Source organism: Muscardinus avellanarius (assembly GCF_963383645.1).
Source record: "Muscardinus avellanarius genome assembly, chromosome: 5".
Classification (NCBI taxonomy): domain Eukaryota; kingdom Metazoa; phylum Chordata; class Mammalia; order Rodentia; family Gliridae; genus Muscardinus; species Muscardinus avellanarius.
The window spans coordinates 51,448,018-51,465,777 of record NC_137790.1 but is presented as its reverse complement, the minus strand read 5'-3'; the positions used below and the strand labels follow the sequence as shown (position 1 = coordinate 51,465,777).

At 39.7% G+C, this 17,760-nt stretch overlaps 2 protein-coding genes across 3 annotated transcripts in view; both read right to left on the bottom strand.

Annotated features, from left to right (window-relative positions):
* The window catches only part of CEP97 (centrosomal protein 97), a gene marked incomplete at both ends in the record, with an annotated part of 120,360 nt that overhangs the window by 17,010 nt on the left and 85,590 nt on the right, over positions 1-17,760 (bottom strand). The window lies entirely within an intron of this gene.
* NXPE3 (neurexophilin and PC-esterase domain family member 3) overlaps positions 5,265-17,760 on the bottom strand; it is a gene marked incomplete at both ends in the record, with an annotated part of 35,240 nt that continues 22,744 nt past the window's right edge. The window contains 2 exons of one of the 2 annotated variants that reach the window (XM_080696035.1): positions 5,265-5,815; positions 10,171-10,377. In XM_080696035.1, coding sequence (XP_080552161.1) covers positions 5,265-5,815; positions 10,171-10,377 — 758 coding nt within the window. The remainder of the gene's footprint in view (positions 5,816-10,170; positions 10,378-17,760) is intronic. The other variant, XM_080696036.1, reaches the window with a different exon arrangement.

Sequence of the window (17,760 nt, the reverse complement as noted above, 5' to 3'; positions counted from 1 at the left end):
TTTCCCTGTACCTGCCAGTGATTGCCATTTCCCTTAACAGGGGTCCAGAAACAGTCTCGCTTTTGATATATAACACATGAATATGTAAATAAAGACTTACCATATTTGTTCTTTTAAAAAATCCTGAGTTATCAGTTTGAAACTTTAATACCTAAAGCCAGGAAGTGTCAGTCAAGTGGTATTTAATGGAATTATTATAAAATGGTAAAATGGGTCACATTGGAAACCAAAGGTCTATTTTGTATCTGCTCAAGAAAGGTTACTTTTAATAGGGTAGCTTCTATAAAATATAATTTATATAGCTGGGCCCTACTATGGGTTCTCCCTTTCATAATACCATCAAATCAATAGTTTTAGTTCTGGAATAATGAGTCATTAAATTATACTAATACTTTCACTTAGCCGGGCATGGTGGCGCATGCTTGTAATCCCCGCGTTTGGGAGGCAGAGAAAGGAGGATCGCGCAGGTTCCCACGCGCTGGCTTAGGAGACCCTGTTTCCAAATAAAAATGTAAAAATAGGTCTGGGAGTGTAGCCCGGAGATAGAAGGGCTTCCAGAAACCCCAGTACCACCAAAAATATAAATAAATAAATAAATAAATAAATAAATAAATAAATAAATATTAAAAAATACTTTCACTTCATGTTAAAATCATGTAAAATTCATATTTTAATCCAATTAAATTATACATAAGCCACTGTTTTAAATTTTTATTATAAGCTTGCCAGGCATGGTGGCGCACACTTGTAATTCCCATGCTTGGAAGGCTGAGACAGGAGGATTGCACAGGTTCGAAGCCAGCCTCAGCTACTTAGTGAGGCTCTCAGCAACTTAGTGAGACCCTGTTTCCAAATAAAATATATAAAAAAAATAGGTTTGGGAGTATAACCCGGAGGTAGAACCCTTTGAGTTCCAACCCCAGTACCACCAAAAATAAATAAATAAGCCTAAGCATATTGGCCAGCTTATATAATAATCATTAGCAGATTAGGCTAAACTTTATAATTTACTAAGACTACTTAACATTGAAAAATGTGTTAAATAAAAACAGATCCAAGTAACATATACTCTATGATATTAACTACAGTTTTTCTTCAGTATGTTGGTACCCAATCCCCCTGCAGACATAAAAAAATCTTAGGATGCTCAAGTCCCTTGAATAAAAGTGTTGCATTTTCATATAACCTACATGTATCCTCGCATATACTTTAATAAATCATCCCCAGAGTACTTATAATACCTAATATAACACAAGTGCCACCTAAATAGGTGTTATACTGGGATATAGGGATAAAGATAAGAAAACCCTATACATGTTCAGTATAGATGTGATTTTTTCCAAATTTTTTATCTAAAATTTGTTGAATCCACAGATATGGAGGACCAATTGTATGTGGTTTCAAAAAGAAGACTAAACTAAACTAAAGCTGGGCATGGTGGCACTTGCTTGAAATCCCAGCATTTGGGAAGCTTAAGACAGGAGGACCGTGGTTCATGGACAGCCTCAGATACTTAGTGAGGCCCTTTGCAACTCAGTGAGACCCTGTTTCAAAATAAGAAATAAAAAAAGTAGGGCTGGGGATGTTGCTTGGAGGTAGAATGCCCCTAAGTTCCATTCCGAGCACCACAAAAATAATTAAAATTAAGATAAAGAATTTAAAAAATAGGGCTGGAAGTGTAGCTCAGAGGTAGAATGTCCCTGGGTTCCATCTCCAGTAGTAAAAAAAAAAAAAAAAAAAAAAAAAAAAAAAAAAAAATACTAGAAGAGCTGGGTGTGATAGCCTATAATCCTAGTATTTGGAAAGTTTAGACAGGAGGATCACATGTTCGAGGACAACGTCAGCAACATAGCAAGACTCAGCAACCTAGAGATACCGTTTCAAAATAAAAAGGTCTAGGACTGTAGCTTGGTGCTAGAATGCCTCTGGGTTCAATCCCAGCACCCAAAATAAATAATTTTTTTTTAATTAAGAGGGCTAGGGGTGTAGCTCAGAGGTGAAATGTCCCTAAGTTCAACCCCTAGTACCAAAATAAAAAAGTAAGATGCCCTTTGCATTTATAATGGAAAATACATATTTAAAACCAACCACTTTTTTGGCTGACATTCTAATATTCACAACTATGTGGTACTATCCTAAAATTTTCAGGAGAAATTATATCACTGTACAGGGTGAATATTCCCTATGCAAAATGCTTAGAACCAGAAGTGTTTCAGATGTTTTTTTGGGGGGGGGGAATTTTGAATTATCTTCATATTTATTAAAAGTTACCTAAATGACGTGACCCAAGCCTAAACACAAAATTGTTTCACATATAATGTATGCACATAATCTGAGGGAAACTTCATATAACATTTTTAGTGTGTGTGGATTTTTTGGTTTTTGTTTGTTTGTTTGTTTTGGTGGTACTTGGGTTCCTGGAAGCCCTTCTACCTCCAGGCTACACTCACAGACCTATTTTATATTTTTTTATATTTGGAAACAGGGTCTCTTAAGCCAGCGTGGCTGGCTTTGAACCTGCGCGATCCTCCTGTCTCTGCCTCCCAAGCTCCGGGATTACAAGCGTGCACTACCATACCCGGCGTGTGTCTGTGTTTTGAATGTGACCCGCCCAATGAAGTCAGATGAACAATTTCCCGCTTGTGGTGTTATGTTGGGTGTTCAAAATGCTTTGGATTTTGAAGCCTTTCGGATTTGGGGTTCTCATATTAAGGATACTTAACTTGCATCTAACTGTCCTAAGAAAGATTTAGATAATATTTCATTCTCAATTAAAAGTTCTACCCCAGAATGTAGGAAGAAAAAAAGAGGAGTGAATGACTGAGAAAACCTCAAGAAACTGTGCCATCAAATCTTTAGGATACAACCCAATCAAAAGGTAACTGATTGGTCGGGTCCTCCGGAAGTGACCACGGCTGGGACAGGAGGCAGAACTCTGGAAGCGGAGATTTTGCAAGAGTCCAGGTGCCTCGAGACTCCAAACTTCTTGAGATCCTGAGACTACAGATGTCCAGAGAGAACCAGCGTTCCCACGCTTAGTACCCCCCCCAAAAAAAATACTGGATTAAAAGTAGGATCACTTCTGCCCTGCCACGTGGGCGACCAGATCCAGACAACCTTGTGTGACTCTCCAGGCAAATGGCTTGTCGTCCCTTCCCCGACCCACTGACCTCGCCCTGATCCCCCGAATCCCAAAGGTGCTGGGGTGCTGATTAAAAGCAGATTCTGGTTCTGGTACCTCGCTCAGTGCTTTGCCTCCTTCATCATCTCCCCAAACTTTACAGTAACAAAGTGGACAAAAATCACAAGTCAGATGCACACACAAGCAGCATCATTGGAGATGCAGTGCCCTCTTTCATTTTCAAATTCCCCTGGGAAAGTGCTCCTCAGCCTCCTCTAGCATACTTCCTAAGAAAATGCCTAAAAAGTCCTCAAAACATAAAACCTCTTTACAAAAGTCTAACAAGTTGTAACCAAAAAGGGCTATGGACTCCACAGTCCTAAATTCAAATCCAAACTCACGTTTTTCACTTAGAAAATGGAACTAATATCACCTACACTATTCTATTAGAATTAAATAAGTTGTTGGTAAAGCCCTTGAATTACAACAGTGCTGCTACCTGCCTGGTTCTATCCTCCCTCTTCCCCTGATCAGTGTTTCTAAAAATGTGGACCACCACCACTGTATCAGAATCACTGGGGACTTGTCACAAAGGTCAGTTTCAAACTTCTGGAGGCACAGTCTCTAATTCTGCATTTTTTATAAAATAGATTACAAGCTACCTGAGCATGGTGGCCCACTCCTGTAATCCCCGTACTTGAGATGCTGAGACTGGAGGATCACAGGTTTAAGGACAGCATCAGCGAACAGCAAGACTCTCATCAACCTAGAGACACTCTGTTTCAAAATGAAAATAAAATAGGGCTGGAGGTATAGTTTGGAGGTAGAATGCCCTTCAATCCACAGTAATACACACACACACACACACACACACACACACACACACGTTACAGGCTTAAATTAAACAATACATTTAACTATGTTGGTCCTCTTCAGACTCAGGAAACAAACATTTTCTTTGCCCATAAAACATGTCTATTTAGAGACAACAAAAAACACACTGTAACTTGTCATCGCTCAGTCTTACTAAATGATACCAAATTTAACTTAAACTCATTTAAAATGAGTAAGATAAAGTCAAATAAAACTACAATTCAATTAGTTTTAGGTAGCCAGTAGGAAGAGCAGCTTTTTCACTCCCAAGCATGAGAGAACATGTACACTTGCTTTCCAAATCAAGAAAAACCTGTCATGGATTTAATATCTAATCTTATTAATTCCTAATTAAATTTTATTTTTAATTTTGGTATGCAATTCAAATAGCCAAAAAAGAAACACTTGAAATTAGTGGGAAAAGTATGTATATCTTTGTAGTAATTAATAACATTCTTTACATAAAAGTCAGTTCTTAAAACCTTCAGACTTCAGAACATAAAAATAAACTTCTATTCATAGATTTTTCCCTGTTCAATTCCAAAAGTGGTTATTCAAGAATAAGTATTTATCACATAAAATTTAGCTTAACCAAATAAGAAGCAATCAGCCAATGTACAGATTTTATAATGCTGCTTTCTTATTTTCCTTTCACTTATTTCTTAGATAAAAGCAGGGAATTGTTAATATCCTCACTATAAAATTCTGACCAAGCACATTGGCCTTTTCAAGTAATTCAGAAAAGGTAGATCAAAAGAAACTCCTGCTACATAGCAGTCTTCCATGTGTTCACAGGAGCCTTTGACTAAGCCCTCTCTCATTTGCCCAAAGATGGACCACCTGCACTATTCATGAAGATGCATTCAATTTCCTTTTAGCTAAAAACACTCCACTGCCAACCAAATGTGTCCCTTCCATTTACAGCAGAACATTTTTCACATGCTTTACCACAAGTAATCTCTACTCACAAGAGAAGCTAGTTCAAATACACTCATTAGCCTCTTTGGTTACAAGGGCAATACAGGGTGTAGATGCTGTTATTTTAAAGGTTCTCTCATGGCTAAGTCAAGTTTGGAAAAAGTCCTACAGGTAAATGTAGCCTGCATTTTCTAAGTTCCTTACAAGTCATTATATAAAGTACAGTTCTGTTTAAAATGTTGTACATTCTGATGGTAGCCATCTCATAATGGGGCTACCCACAAACTTTTCATAACGCAGGTCAAGGGAGATGGTCACTGGATGTAATTCCTCTGGTCCCCTCCAGGGCAGGCTAGGTCTCTGAGGGACACACAAAAGACAGGAACATGTCCAGCTGGTTCTTAACAATAACTTCATCTGGGTGCAGCTTGTGGGGTAGGTAATGAGCAAGAGTCATCTCCCAGGCATCAACGAGATACACTCCAACCCCTGAGAACATCCTGCGAAGAATGGTGTCCAGCTGAAAGTTGTACCAGTCGCTGTTGTAAAGGCTCACCTCAGGCCCCAGTTCCTGGGCATTGGCTGTGCGGATGACCACCACGGTTTTAGGACTTCGATCCAGGAGCTGGACCACTGCTCGACGGATGTTCCTGAGCCGACGGATGTACACCTCCAAGGGGAAGGTGCTGAAGTGAGACCATATGGCTATGGCGACCACTGTGTTCTTCCCTCCCACGATCCCATTCAGCTCATTCGCCACGTAGCGGAGCTCGCTGCTGAAGACGGTGGTAAAGCGGATGGGCGGCCCGTGGCAGCGATACTTGAGCAAGATGTTGTGCTTCTGGTCCACTGCTAGGAAAGGGCCCACATTCTTGGGACTACCCAAGTGAAACTCCACCAAGTCTGAAAGAAGCAAAACTCAAATTCAGGAAAACACTAAAACTAGAATGTTTCTGGTAAATGAATATTCCTATTGAATATTCAATATTGCACATACTGAATATCCCTTACCAAGTGACTCTAAAGAACCGTTTTTAAAATAAAGGTACAACAAAAAGATACAATACAGATGTAAAGAAAATATCTATTTCATTACTCCCTGCCTGCCTTCAATTCAATGGACATTAATTATTCAACTTACTCCGTAAATGTGACATAAGTAATACCATCACACCAAATAATGTGTGCGTGCATTTTTTTATCACTTTGACTTTCCCTATTATGTATAATTATGCTGCACCAATAAAAGTATATAAAAATACCATTAGTGATAGACTCTGTACCTATGTCTACCTCAGGAACAAAATGTGTTTACCTCTATTGGGCCAAGAAGTCTTGCTGTTGCATTGATAGCTGAAGATTTAAAAATCGAGCCGGCATTTTCACTTTATTCTTCTAACAAGCATTTTATCTTTCCGGACAAGGGCTATAACTTTGTTTTATGAGCACACATTAGTGACCGCACCTTTCTTTGGAAATTCAGTCATTTTCAACAACATGGATGAACTTGCATTGCACCAATAGAGACAAGCCAGGCACTTCTGGTACCCACAGTACAGTGCTTATCACGTTCACCGTCAAAGACAGATCTGCATGACCTCATTTATATGTGGGATCTGAAAAAGTTTTACACTTACAAGAGAAAACAAAGTCTCCAGAGGCTGGAGAGTTTGCAGGTGAGGGGGTGTCATTGGAGAAGTGTTGATCAAAGGGTCATTTCAAGTCAAACAGGAGGAATAAGTTGTTTTTTTTTTAGATCTACCACATAGTATGGTGATTATAATTGATAATAATGTATTATATACTTCAAAATTGCTAAGAATAAATTGTGTGTGTGTGTGTGTGTGTGTGTGCGCGCGCGCACGCGCATGTGTACACACACGCACACGTTCAGTCCTGGGGATTGTATCCAAGGGTGTTATATTTCAAAGCCATGCCTTCAGCCCTATTTTATTTTTTGTTTTGAAGCAGGGTTTCACTAAGTTGCTGAAAGCCTCACAAAGTTGCTAAGGCTGTTTTCAAATCTATAATCCTCCTGTCTCAGCCTCGTAAGGGTAGATTTTAATTGTTCTTACTACAAATAAATATGTGAAATGATGGATATATTAATTAGCTTGATATAATAACTCCACAATGTATGCATATATCAAAATGTCACATTGTACCCACAAATATATGCAAAGATTTGTCAATTAAAAATAAACATTTTTGTGATGCTGAGTATTAAACCTAGGGGCACTTTATCACTGAGTGACATGCCCAGTTCCTTTTATTTTTTTATTATTTTTTTATTTTTTTATTTTTTGTGGTACTAGGGATGGAACCCAGGGGCATTCTATCTCTGAGCTACACCCCCCAGCCCTATTTTTTTTTTTTTTTTTGGTGTTACTGGGGGTAGAACCCAGGGGGGTTCTACCTCGCAGACCTATTTTATAATTTATTTGGAAACAGGGTCTCACTAAGTTACTGAGAGCCTCATTAAGTAGCTGAGGCTTGCTTCGAACCTATGCGATCCTCCTATCTCACCCTCCCAAGCGCAGGGATTACAAGTGTGCACCACCATGCCTGGCTCCCAGCCCTATTTTTTATTCTTTATTTTGAAACAGGGTTCCACTGAGTTGCAGAGGGCCTCACTAAGTAGCTGAGGCTATCCGAGAACCAGGATCCTCCTATCTCAGCCTCCCAAATGTTGGGATTACAAATGTGCACCACCATGCCCAACTCTTGTAATTTTTTTATTTTGAACAAAGTCTTGCTTAATTGCCCAGGCTAGCCTTGAACTTTCTGCTTCAGCCTCCTGAGTAACTATATAGATCAGTGTCATCCCACTTTTTTAAAAAAGTAAAATAAAAATAAAACAATTGAATTGTAATCCTGGGGGGCACAGGTTCCTCTTTTTGCAATAAATAAAAGAAAGAAGCAACTGTCATTTCTGATTTTCTTTTTTTTTTTGGGGGGGGGAGTCTGGGGATGGAATCCAGGGGCATTTGACCTCCAAGCTACACCACCTGCCTTTTTTTTTTTTTAATTTTTTATTTTGAAACAAGGTCTCACTAAGTTACGGGGCCTCACTAAGTAGCTGAGGCTGTCCGCGAACCGCGATCCTCCGGTCTCAGCCTCCCGAATGCTGGGATTACAAGAGTGCACCACCACACCTGGCTTGTCACTTCGGATTTTTTACTTTACCCTATGGTTGAAAAGTCATATTAACATCCTACAGGAGAACATCTTTGTCTCTCATGAGACAGGCGGCAACACAACTTTGAATGGCCTTCTCTCCCTCCCACTTTAGCTACATTGTGCTTCAAGGTCCCATTTCTCTAAATTATTTGAGATCCCAAGTGTCAGTGGGAACCTTGCTACTTCTAAAACTCTATAAGGTTCATCATTTGGTATGTGCCCCTATAAGGCAAGAGAATCAGTCTCCTATACATAAATATTCTCCTAAGTGTCTTACAGAGAACAGAGTGAGCAGATGTGGGCAATGCAATTCCATTCACATTCCTAAACACCTATTCAGTGCTCACTCAGGTACCACATGCCAGGAATGCTCCAGAGAAGCCACAGTCCTTGCCCTCAGGGTGTTTACAGTCAGTTCTGAAAAGATAACATCAGACTATAATTCTCCAGTAGTCCTCTTGAGGGTTTAAGCAGGTTTCACTTTTTTCTCCTCCCAGGCTTCTCTTTTAGAATGCCTACCTACTTCATTACTACTTAGCATCCAGTACTAATTAAACTGAAAAAACACTCAAGCTACTGTTTTCTTTTGATTAAGATCAAGCACCCACACAAAGCTTTATTTTCATGAGATGAAAATCTGTCTGCAAAGGGCCCGGTAGAAAATGATCAAAATAGTCAATGTGATCCTTGTGGAAACACCCAGCTACAACATTAGAAATTAAGAAGATAACAAATGCAGGCACCTGGAAGGCCCTGCTTGGCCAGCAGCAAACCACATCTAGCAGCAAGCCATACAAATTATTCTCCTTCTCCTGATTTTCAAGTTATGTTTAAGCAAGAAAAACCAACTATGTTTCAATTTAAAAAAAAAAAAGTGAAGAAACTGGAATTGACTTTCACCATTAGGGTTAGATCTACTTCCTTCTTTCATTCTAAAAGTTATTTTTAAAATGTTATAATCAATGGAAGAGCTCACCGGGCGTGGTGGCACATACTTATAATCCCAGTATTTGGAAGGCTGAGACAGGATGATCAAATATTTGAGGACAGCCTCAGCAAGCAGTGAGACTCTCATCAACCTAGGGAGGCCCTGTTTTTGAAGAAAAATAAAATAGGACTGGGTGTGTAGGTTGGAGATAGAATACCTGTGAGATCAATCCTCAGTACCAAAAAATAATAGATAAATAAATAAATAAATAAATAAATAAATAAATGGATGGAAGAGCTGATGAAAAATGTCACAAGCAACAACTCACAACAAGCCACGAGGATTTACTTTATGAAGAGGCCTGCCCACATACAACCATCAAAAACCAGTTTCCACAAGCTATGGGCTCTTTAAATTGCAAGTAAGGTATTTATTTTTACTATCAGGATCCATCTCTCCTCATCCCAGCTACATCCCTTCTGGAAAGAACACCCATTGTGAATAACCAATGGGCCCCAACCAGTGGAGTTCTGTCCTGAGTCCGGAGAGCAGTCCCAGAGCAAGCAAGGAAATCAAGAAGCTAGGAATGCTGGAACAAACCCATACTACCTCAGGGTAGCCAGCTCTATCTGCGTCCCACCAGTGGTAGGCCCCAGTGGGTGGCTTTGCCATAGAGATCCATTAAATTGAACTACAAGAAGTTTGCCTGGTTTCTTCTAGTTAAATGTACTATAAACTTGGAGTTGGACCAAACAGATCTAGAAGAGAAACAACTGGAACTGTCCACTTCTATTTTATAACCCAGAATATTAGAAGTAAAAGACACCTGTAAAATGGCATGGTCCTGCTGTCTCATCTCACACACCAAGAACTAAAGCCCTGAGAAGTAAAGGAGGTGCCCAAGGTCACACGGTTAATTAGTGGGATGAACCTCAATGAGAACTCAGTGCTTCCACCAATATACCCAACCCCACAGCTTATGGGGAACTATCACTCAGCTCTCCAGGGTTAGGATACCTCTTCAGTCCTACAGAGGGAACATTCTTCCTCACCTGCTGCCTTTCTCTGGGCACCAGAGAGAGTCTGCTTATTTCAAATCTGATTTCATACAAGTGGGAAATAGCTATGAAACAAAAAGCAAAGTACCAACCTGGAACAAATGTAGTGAGGTATTCAAACCACTGCCTGATTGTTGAGTCACCAAATAAATACACCACTTTTCTTTGTAAGCATTCTGTAATGTTGTCAGGGTCGTTAAACTGGCGCATCTTAAATTTTCTGGGCTGCCACTGGTCCTTGTAATAATAACCAGAAGGAAAAGTTCCTGAGCCTTGAGATATTTCTAGGTTGTTAGTTTCTGTAAAGAAAAAAAGAAAAGACAATATATTCTGAAATTCTCCTCTAATACAGATAGTAGCATATGGACAATACTTCTTGCTGTCACATCTCTGAAGAAATCCCAGACTGCCCCCCTTGATACAAAAAGATCCTTCTTTGCACAAAAAAAAAAAATGGGAAGGTAAGATATAGGTGTGAGCGTGTAGGTGGACATAAGGGGAAAAAAAGATTTTGAGTATTCCCTCTAATTATGTATGTTTTTATCAAAGCCGAAAATAAAAGAAGGAAAAAACATGTGGACACAAAATCGATCCAGCATTATCCCAGGGAATAACTACCTTTATCCAAATGCCTATGAGGAAAGCAACAACTTAAATTCATATTTTAATGTGAATAATAATATGAGCCCAATGTTTCTCAGTTCACTAAAAGGGAACTATTAATCCATGGGTCCTGATTCCACATTTTAATCCATAAACTACTATTACAGAGAACAAAGTAATGACATAGAAAGGGTTATTCTCACAATACAGAAGGCTCAGAACGTCTTTATGCATAAGAAGGCATCCATGCTGTGCATTCATCATTGCAGCCTCCGCACACACAAAGAGAGTCCATGCCTTTCTGCCCCAACACCTCCCTTGGGAAATGCCTCTGTGGAAGCAATACACTTCACATGCTTCAAAACAGACAGTGATGGCTAATATCTCTACCAAGTTTATCCTGCACCAGACACTGCTTTGAGCAGTTAAGCATATTATCTCATAGAAAGCTCACAATAACTCCTTAAAGAAGGTACTACTACTATCCCTGCCTTTCAGAATAGTTAAGTGACTTAACAAGGTCCAGAGCTGAGCTCACAGGTGGCAAAGTCAGAATCTGGCCCACGTACAAGAGCCCCAAAGCCCAGGTCTCACCACTGTGCTAGACCACATCCCAAACAAGAGGTTGACAGATGTCAGCCATTTCTTGTGGCTTTTTTTCTTAAAGGCATATATTTATTCATTCCTAGTAATTATTCAACTCTATAATTTTTAAGAAAGCAATCATTTTATGTCACTTTCGTACATACCCCAAGGTTCGACCTTGATAATAATCCAATCATTTTATGGAGATCTGTTAAGCCACAATTTGAAATGCAAATGCTATGTGACTCAGAAGTTTATTTGGGGTATGTATGTGTGTGTGACAGACATGCAGACAGAGACAGAGAGAGACAGACAGACAGAGATAGACACTGGGAATTAAACACAAGGGTGTTCTACCTCTGAGCTACAAACCCAGCGGTATTTTTTATTTTGAAACAGGGTCTACTAAGTTACTAAGGGCCTTGCTAAGTTGCTGAGGCTGGCCTTAAATGATCCTCATATCTCAGCATCCCAAGTACTGGATTTACAAGAGTGCACCACCAAACCTGGCTGTGACTCAGAAATTTAAACTTAAGTGAGTACCTTATTTGTGACTATTTTAAGGTTACTGACGTTACCCATGTTATTTAAGGGAGAGAATTCAGTATAGATGACATTCTACCTCTGAGCTACACCCTCAACTCTTTTTTTAATTTTTGTTTTTGAAACAGGGTCTTACTAGGTTGCTGAGAGTTTTGCTACATTGCTGAGGCTCATCGTGAACCTGCAATCTCCTATCTCATCCTCTCAAATACTGAGATTACAAGCATGCACCACCACACCCGGCTCAAAATTATTTTGGAATTTTTATTTCCTTCAAAGAAGATAGTGCCATGTCTAAGCATTTTTTTTCATCAGATACTAGCTAATTTGCTGCAGGTTCGAGGCTCTAATGGAGAAGTGTTTTTGAAAGCTTTATTCTGACCAACACGATCATCAAAGAAAAATGGAAAAGTGAAAAATACATATTTACTTGATTTATTCAAAAACAGCTTCTCAAATTGGGTGTAGTAGTTTGCACCTCTAGTCCCAGCTCTTTGGGAGGCTAAGGCAGGAGGATCCCTTGATCCCAGGAGTCCAAGGGCAGCCTGGGCCACAGAGCAAGACCTCATTTCAAACAAAACAAAACAAAGCAAAAAATTTCTGCACGTGTTATCAAGTGTGGCTCTGCCATATGGTTATAATTCACCCAAGGCTCCTTCATTAGATCAGTTTACACGGTTGCATGGCTAGAGAGCTACAGAGAAGATGCCTGGAGCAGACAGAAAACATTGACTAGAACGAGAATTAAAGGTGAGTTTGAAGTGACAATTTTACTACTGTTAATTTGGTAGATTCAACTATTTTGTGTCAAATATATGTTAAAAAGAAAAGCATATATCACACAGGAAACAATTACCATTTCCATTCGCCTGTTAATTATATTTACTACCAGAGTTAAACCAAGCAAAGCAAATCAATTACTGAGCCTGCCATTCATTTTTTAAACAAGCCTTGGCTATGGAGCAGAACTGTATTCATGTGAAATACACATACCCACACTGCCCTCTTACGGTCAGTGGAGATAAAGATTTCCTGACTATTTCAATAAGATTTCAAGCAGTCAGAGGTTGTTCAAAAGTCTGTTTCCTAATGTACATGATGCACATCACAAATATATCAAAGGCAATTACTAAGCCAAACATGGAAGGAAGGAGGGGTAGGACATGGGGTGGGATCTGGGTTAGGGCTAAATGAGTGATGTGTGCATGTGTGCCTCTAACATCTTGTACCCCATTCAGATGTATGACTACAATGCACCAATAAAAAAAAAGAAGAAAGTCTGTGTTTCTTGAAAATCAATTCATTTTCACACAAGAGAATAAATATGAAAATCTCTGAACTGGGCGTGGTGGCACTCACCTGTGTTCCCGGTACTTAGGAGGCTGAGACAGGAGGATCACAGTTTCATGGCCAGCCTCAAAAATGTAGCAAGGCCCTCCAAAATGCAGTGAGACTCTCAGCAACCTAGTGAGACCCTGTTTCAAAACAAAAAAAATTAAAAAATAAAAAAGACTGGAGATATAACTGGAGGTAAAATGCTCCTGGTTTCAAACCCCAGTACCACAAAAAGGGGGAGGGAGGAACAGGACACCCCATAAACTGATAATATAAAAATTAAAACAGAAAAATAAAAATGAGTTATTACTCAATTTTTTAGTTATTCTGAATATCACTGGTGAATGGAAAAGATTGCACAGAGGAGCTTGTAAGGGCAGACACAAAGATCTTAGTACAAAATCAGAAGGTGTGTTTTTATTATTAAATACTATTACAGAATATCCTGGCTTCTCCAAAACATCTTAGATACTCTTTAAAGCCATGCATGATGTTTTTCTGTACAGGGTATAATCCTATGTCATCCGTTAACCATAATAAGTGAGATCAGGCCAAAACTGGGACAAAGGGGAAAAAAACAGAGGAGAGAGAGAGAGAGAGAGAGAGAGAGAGAGAGAGAGAGAGAGAGAGAGAGAGAGAGTATCCTAAACTATTTAGAAAGAGCTGGATAAGAGGAAAGCAATTAAGGGTGGGAAAACCGGGCATGGGGGTGCACACTTGTAATCTCAGTATTTGAGAGGCTGAGACAGGAGGATTGTAAGTTCGTGGTCAGCCTTAGCTCTTTAGTGAGGCCCTCTACAACTTAGTGAGACCTTGTTTCAAAATAAAGGACAAAAATAAATAAATAAATAAATAAATAAATAAGGCTAGGGAAGTAGCTCAGAGGTAAAATGCCCCTGGGTTTCATTCCCAATACCTCAAAAAAAAAAAAAAAAAAAGGTGGAAACTTGGATATTGGATATTACCTTAGCTGGACAAGTAAGTTCTCCATCAAAACATGAGCTCAAGTTTCTAGTGAGGTTGGAATCCATGGAAGTCCCTGAGTCTTCTAGCTGTGACAGTCTGGGGACCACAGGACAATGCTAATGAAAATTCAGCACTGATTTTTATACTGGGAAAGCCTGTCAGAAACCAAACACTTGCTAAGCTAGTCTACTCTAATTAAAACTGTTTCTTTGCTTTGGGCTGTAATTACACCCATTCATGGTGGGGGTACTGGCGGTCTGAAGCAATCCACTGGACCCTAAATATGTATCTGAGGATAATTTTACCTTAGAGGAAAATTAAGTAATACAAAAATAATAAAATTTCATAGAGGAAAACTTCAAAATATAGAACTTCTAAGTAAAAACAATAAAATTGTAAAGATTGTGAGCTCTTCTAGGAACCTAAAACATCCTGTGGCTCCGGGAGGTGAGGAAGTGCTCCATACAAAGAACCGGAATACGTCAGAAGGGGACAAAAACCAAACTGGAAACACCTTTAACTGAAAATGTTTCAAATCTGAGTAACAGCAACAGCTGGAATATAACTTAAAATGAAATAATTATCAGACCATACCGCTATAAATAGATGCAGAAAAGGGACAACTTTTATAGAAGAATTTCAGTGAATAAATGTTGAAAGAATGAGAGGTACACTGTCATCGTTAGTGGCACAGAAGTCAGTGAGGCGTGTTGGCGCACACCTATAGTCCTGGTACTTGGGAGGCTGAGACAAGATTGCCTCCGCAATATAGCAAGACTCAGCACCCTAGCAAGACCGTGTTTCAAGAAAAAAAAAGAAAAGCTACAAGTGTAGCTCAGATGTAGAATGGCCCTATGTTCAATCTCCAGTACCAAAAGAAAAAAAGAAAAAAGTCACAAATCACTACAACAGATGAGATCTAATGACTGCTAAAATTAGTAGGTAAGAATTTAGGCAGAAAGAGAATGTATGCATAGAAGGGAAAATATGAATCCTTAGTTAGGGTTTCTGAGTACCCCTGCTGGCCACTCAGGTGAATTTCAGTGAATTTCTGCCAACCTGGGCTCCTTTGATTTTATATAAAGCAACTGTCCTTCTCTTTTCTTTCTAATTATGTATCTGCTATGAGATAGTTTTTTCATTCAAAGCCAGGCTATTCTGATCTATCAATTCAGGGTTACTTTATTCCCCTAAAAATTCATCATAATCTTCACTAGCTAAGGAATCTGCCTTCTCTCTAATTAGAATAATATACCACAAACCCACATCCCTTCCTGGCTGATCTTTAAAACCTGTCAGGTGCAGGTAACCGTGCAGGTAACCATAAAGCTCCTCCCACCAACGATTCCACAAGAAGCCTGAGACATCACAGGTGGGCGAGTAAGACAGGGCTCTGGAAAAGAAAAGTCCATGCAGTGTTGAGAGAGGGCCTCCTGAGGGTGCAGGACATGAGAGGCTGCAGCCTGCAGCACTGCCAAGGGCATCATGTCTACTGACGTCCTCCTGGCTGTGAGTTGAGACCCAGACAAATAAGAGATAAGTATTTCTATATGTAGCCTCTAAAATGAATGATTCATCTGGTTCAAGGAAAAGACAGAATTCTGGTGTTATACGACGGCGGAGAGCAGAGATACGACTGGCGGTTCTCTGCCTGCATCTGAACCACAGACAAATTTCATATAGCCCATGCATGCAATATTTTGAGAGTTTTGAATGGGATGCCAATACTTTAAAATCTAGAAATATCACATGTAAAAATTAAGATCTCTGGTATTTCATAAAAAAGGATTGCAGATCTGGCTGCACTGGGTTTGTTTCTGCACAGTAACCAAGCAGCAGGAACTGCAAGAGGAGAGGCAAGGCCGCCCCACTGAGGAGAGGCAAGGCCGCCCCATAAGAGACACATATCACCATTGCCCATCCTGCTTCATCCACGTATATTACATAGCTTGGCCCTGTGGCAAAAGGGTTTGTAAAATCTACTGCATGGGATACTATCCATATGATTCTAACAACTAAAAGATCTTGCCCGCCATCTGTGTAAGTCTCTTTAATAAAATTCATCCTTCCTCCCTAAAAATCATTATAGCTAATCTTATTTATTCTGTAAAATATTACACTACATTCACTCTCTAAACTTCATTCTTTTTTCCCCCTCTCCTGCAACTGAGTATTGAACCCAGAGCCTCAAGCATGGTAGGTAAGCTGAATTTCATTTTTTCCCTATTAATATCCTATACTAACAGATCAGAATCACCTGGGAAATTAAAACGCAGGTTACTGGCCCCCACACAGCAGAGTTTATAATTCAGTAGTCAAGTGGGACCTAAGAAATTTCTCTTTGAGCGAGTGCTCTGGCAACACTGATGATGCACGCTCTGACAACAGCCACTGTTCATCAACTCAAGGGGTCTGTCTTTGTTGTTGCTATTGTTTTGTGGTGCTGAGACTGGCCTCCAACCTGTCATCCTCCTATCTCAGTCTCTGAAGTACTGACATTACAAGCATTTGCAAATGGGGTGTGTGTGTGTGTGTGTGTGTGTGTGTGTGTGTGTGTGTGTGCTGGGAATTGTTTTAGCTTGTGTTTGTGCATGGGTACATGTGTGTACATGTGTGCTGGGAATTGAACCCAGGGCCTCAGGCACACTAAGCAGGTATTCTACTACTAATCTACATCCCCAGTCCCTACTTAATATTTTTTAATTTTAAAATTTCCATGACTATTTTACACACATTCCTTGAATATGTCTTGAGTAGCAATGGATACATTCTACATAAAATGCTATCCAGCCAGGCATGGTGGCCCACACTTGTAATCCCAGCATTTGGGAGGCTGAGACAGGAGGATCAAGGTTCATGGACAGCCTAAGTTACTTAATGAGGCCCTTTGCAACTCAGTGAGACCCTGTTTCAAAGCAAAAAATTAAAAATAGGGTTGGCAGTATAGCTCGGAGGTAGAGTGCCCCTGGGTTTGATCCCCAGTCTCACACACACAAACACACACACACACACACACACACACACACACACACAAATGCTATCCAACATGATAAGCCACAGAATGTGTGTGATTAAAGAAATAGGTATTTAGTTTTGTTTAAAGTAACTTAAATTTAAATAGCCACATGAAGCTAGTAGCTACCATGGTGAAGAGCATAGCTCTAAAGGCTCCTGAGGAGCCAAGCCTAGGGTGGAGGTTGATGGTAGAAGATGTGAACATAAATAGGAAAACCCGAAATTAAGCACATAAGGTCTAGCTATGTGTGTGTGCGCGCGCGCGCGTGTGTGTGTCTTAGTGGAGATGGAAAATGGAATCTAGGGGCATTCTATCTCCAGTATACACTCCTAGCCCTATTTTTATCCTTTATTTTGAAACAGGGTCTAAGTTGTGGGGGTGCTCACTAAGTAGCTGAGGCTGACTTTGAACCTATAATCCTCTTGTGTCAGCCTCCTAAGCATGCGCCACCACCTGGCTTTAGCTACTTTTGTTAAATCAGCTTTTAATATTTTCAATCATGCCAGAAGTAACCGTGGTATACTAAAGGAAGAAAAAGGTTTTATAACATCAAAAAATGGCAGAACCTTAACCTACTTAAAAACAACAAAAACAAAAAAGAACACAAGAAATCGTCAAAATCATTCTGTTTTTA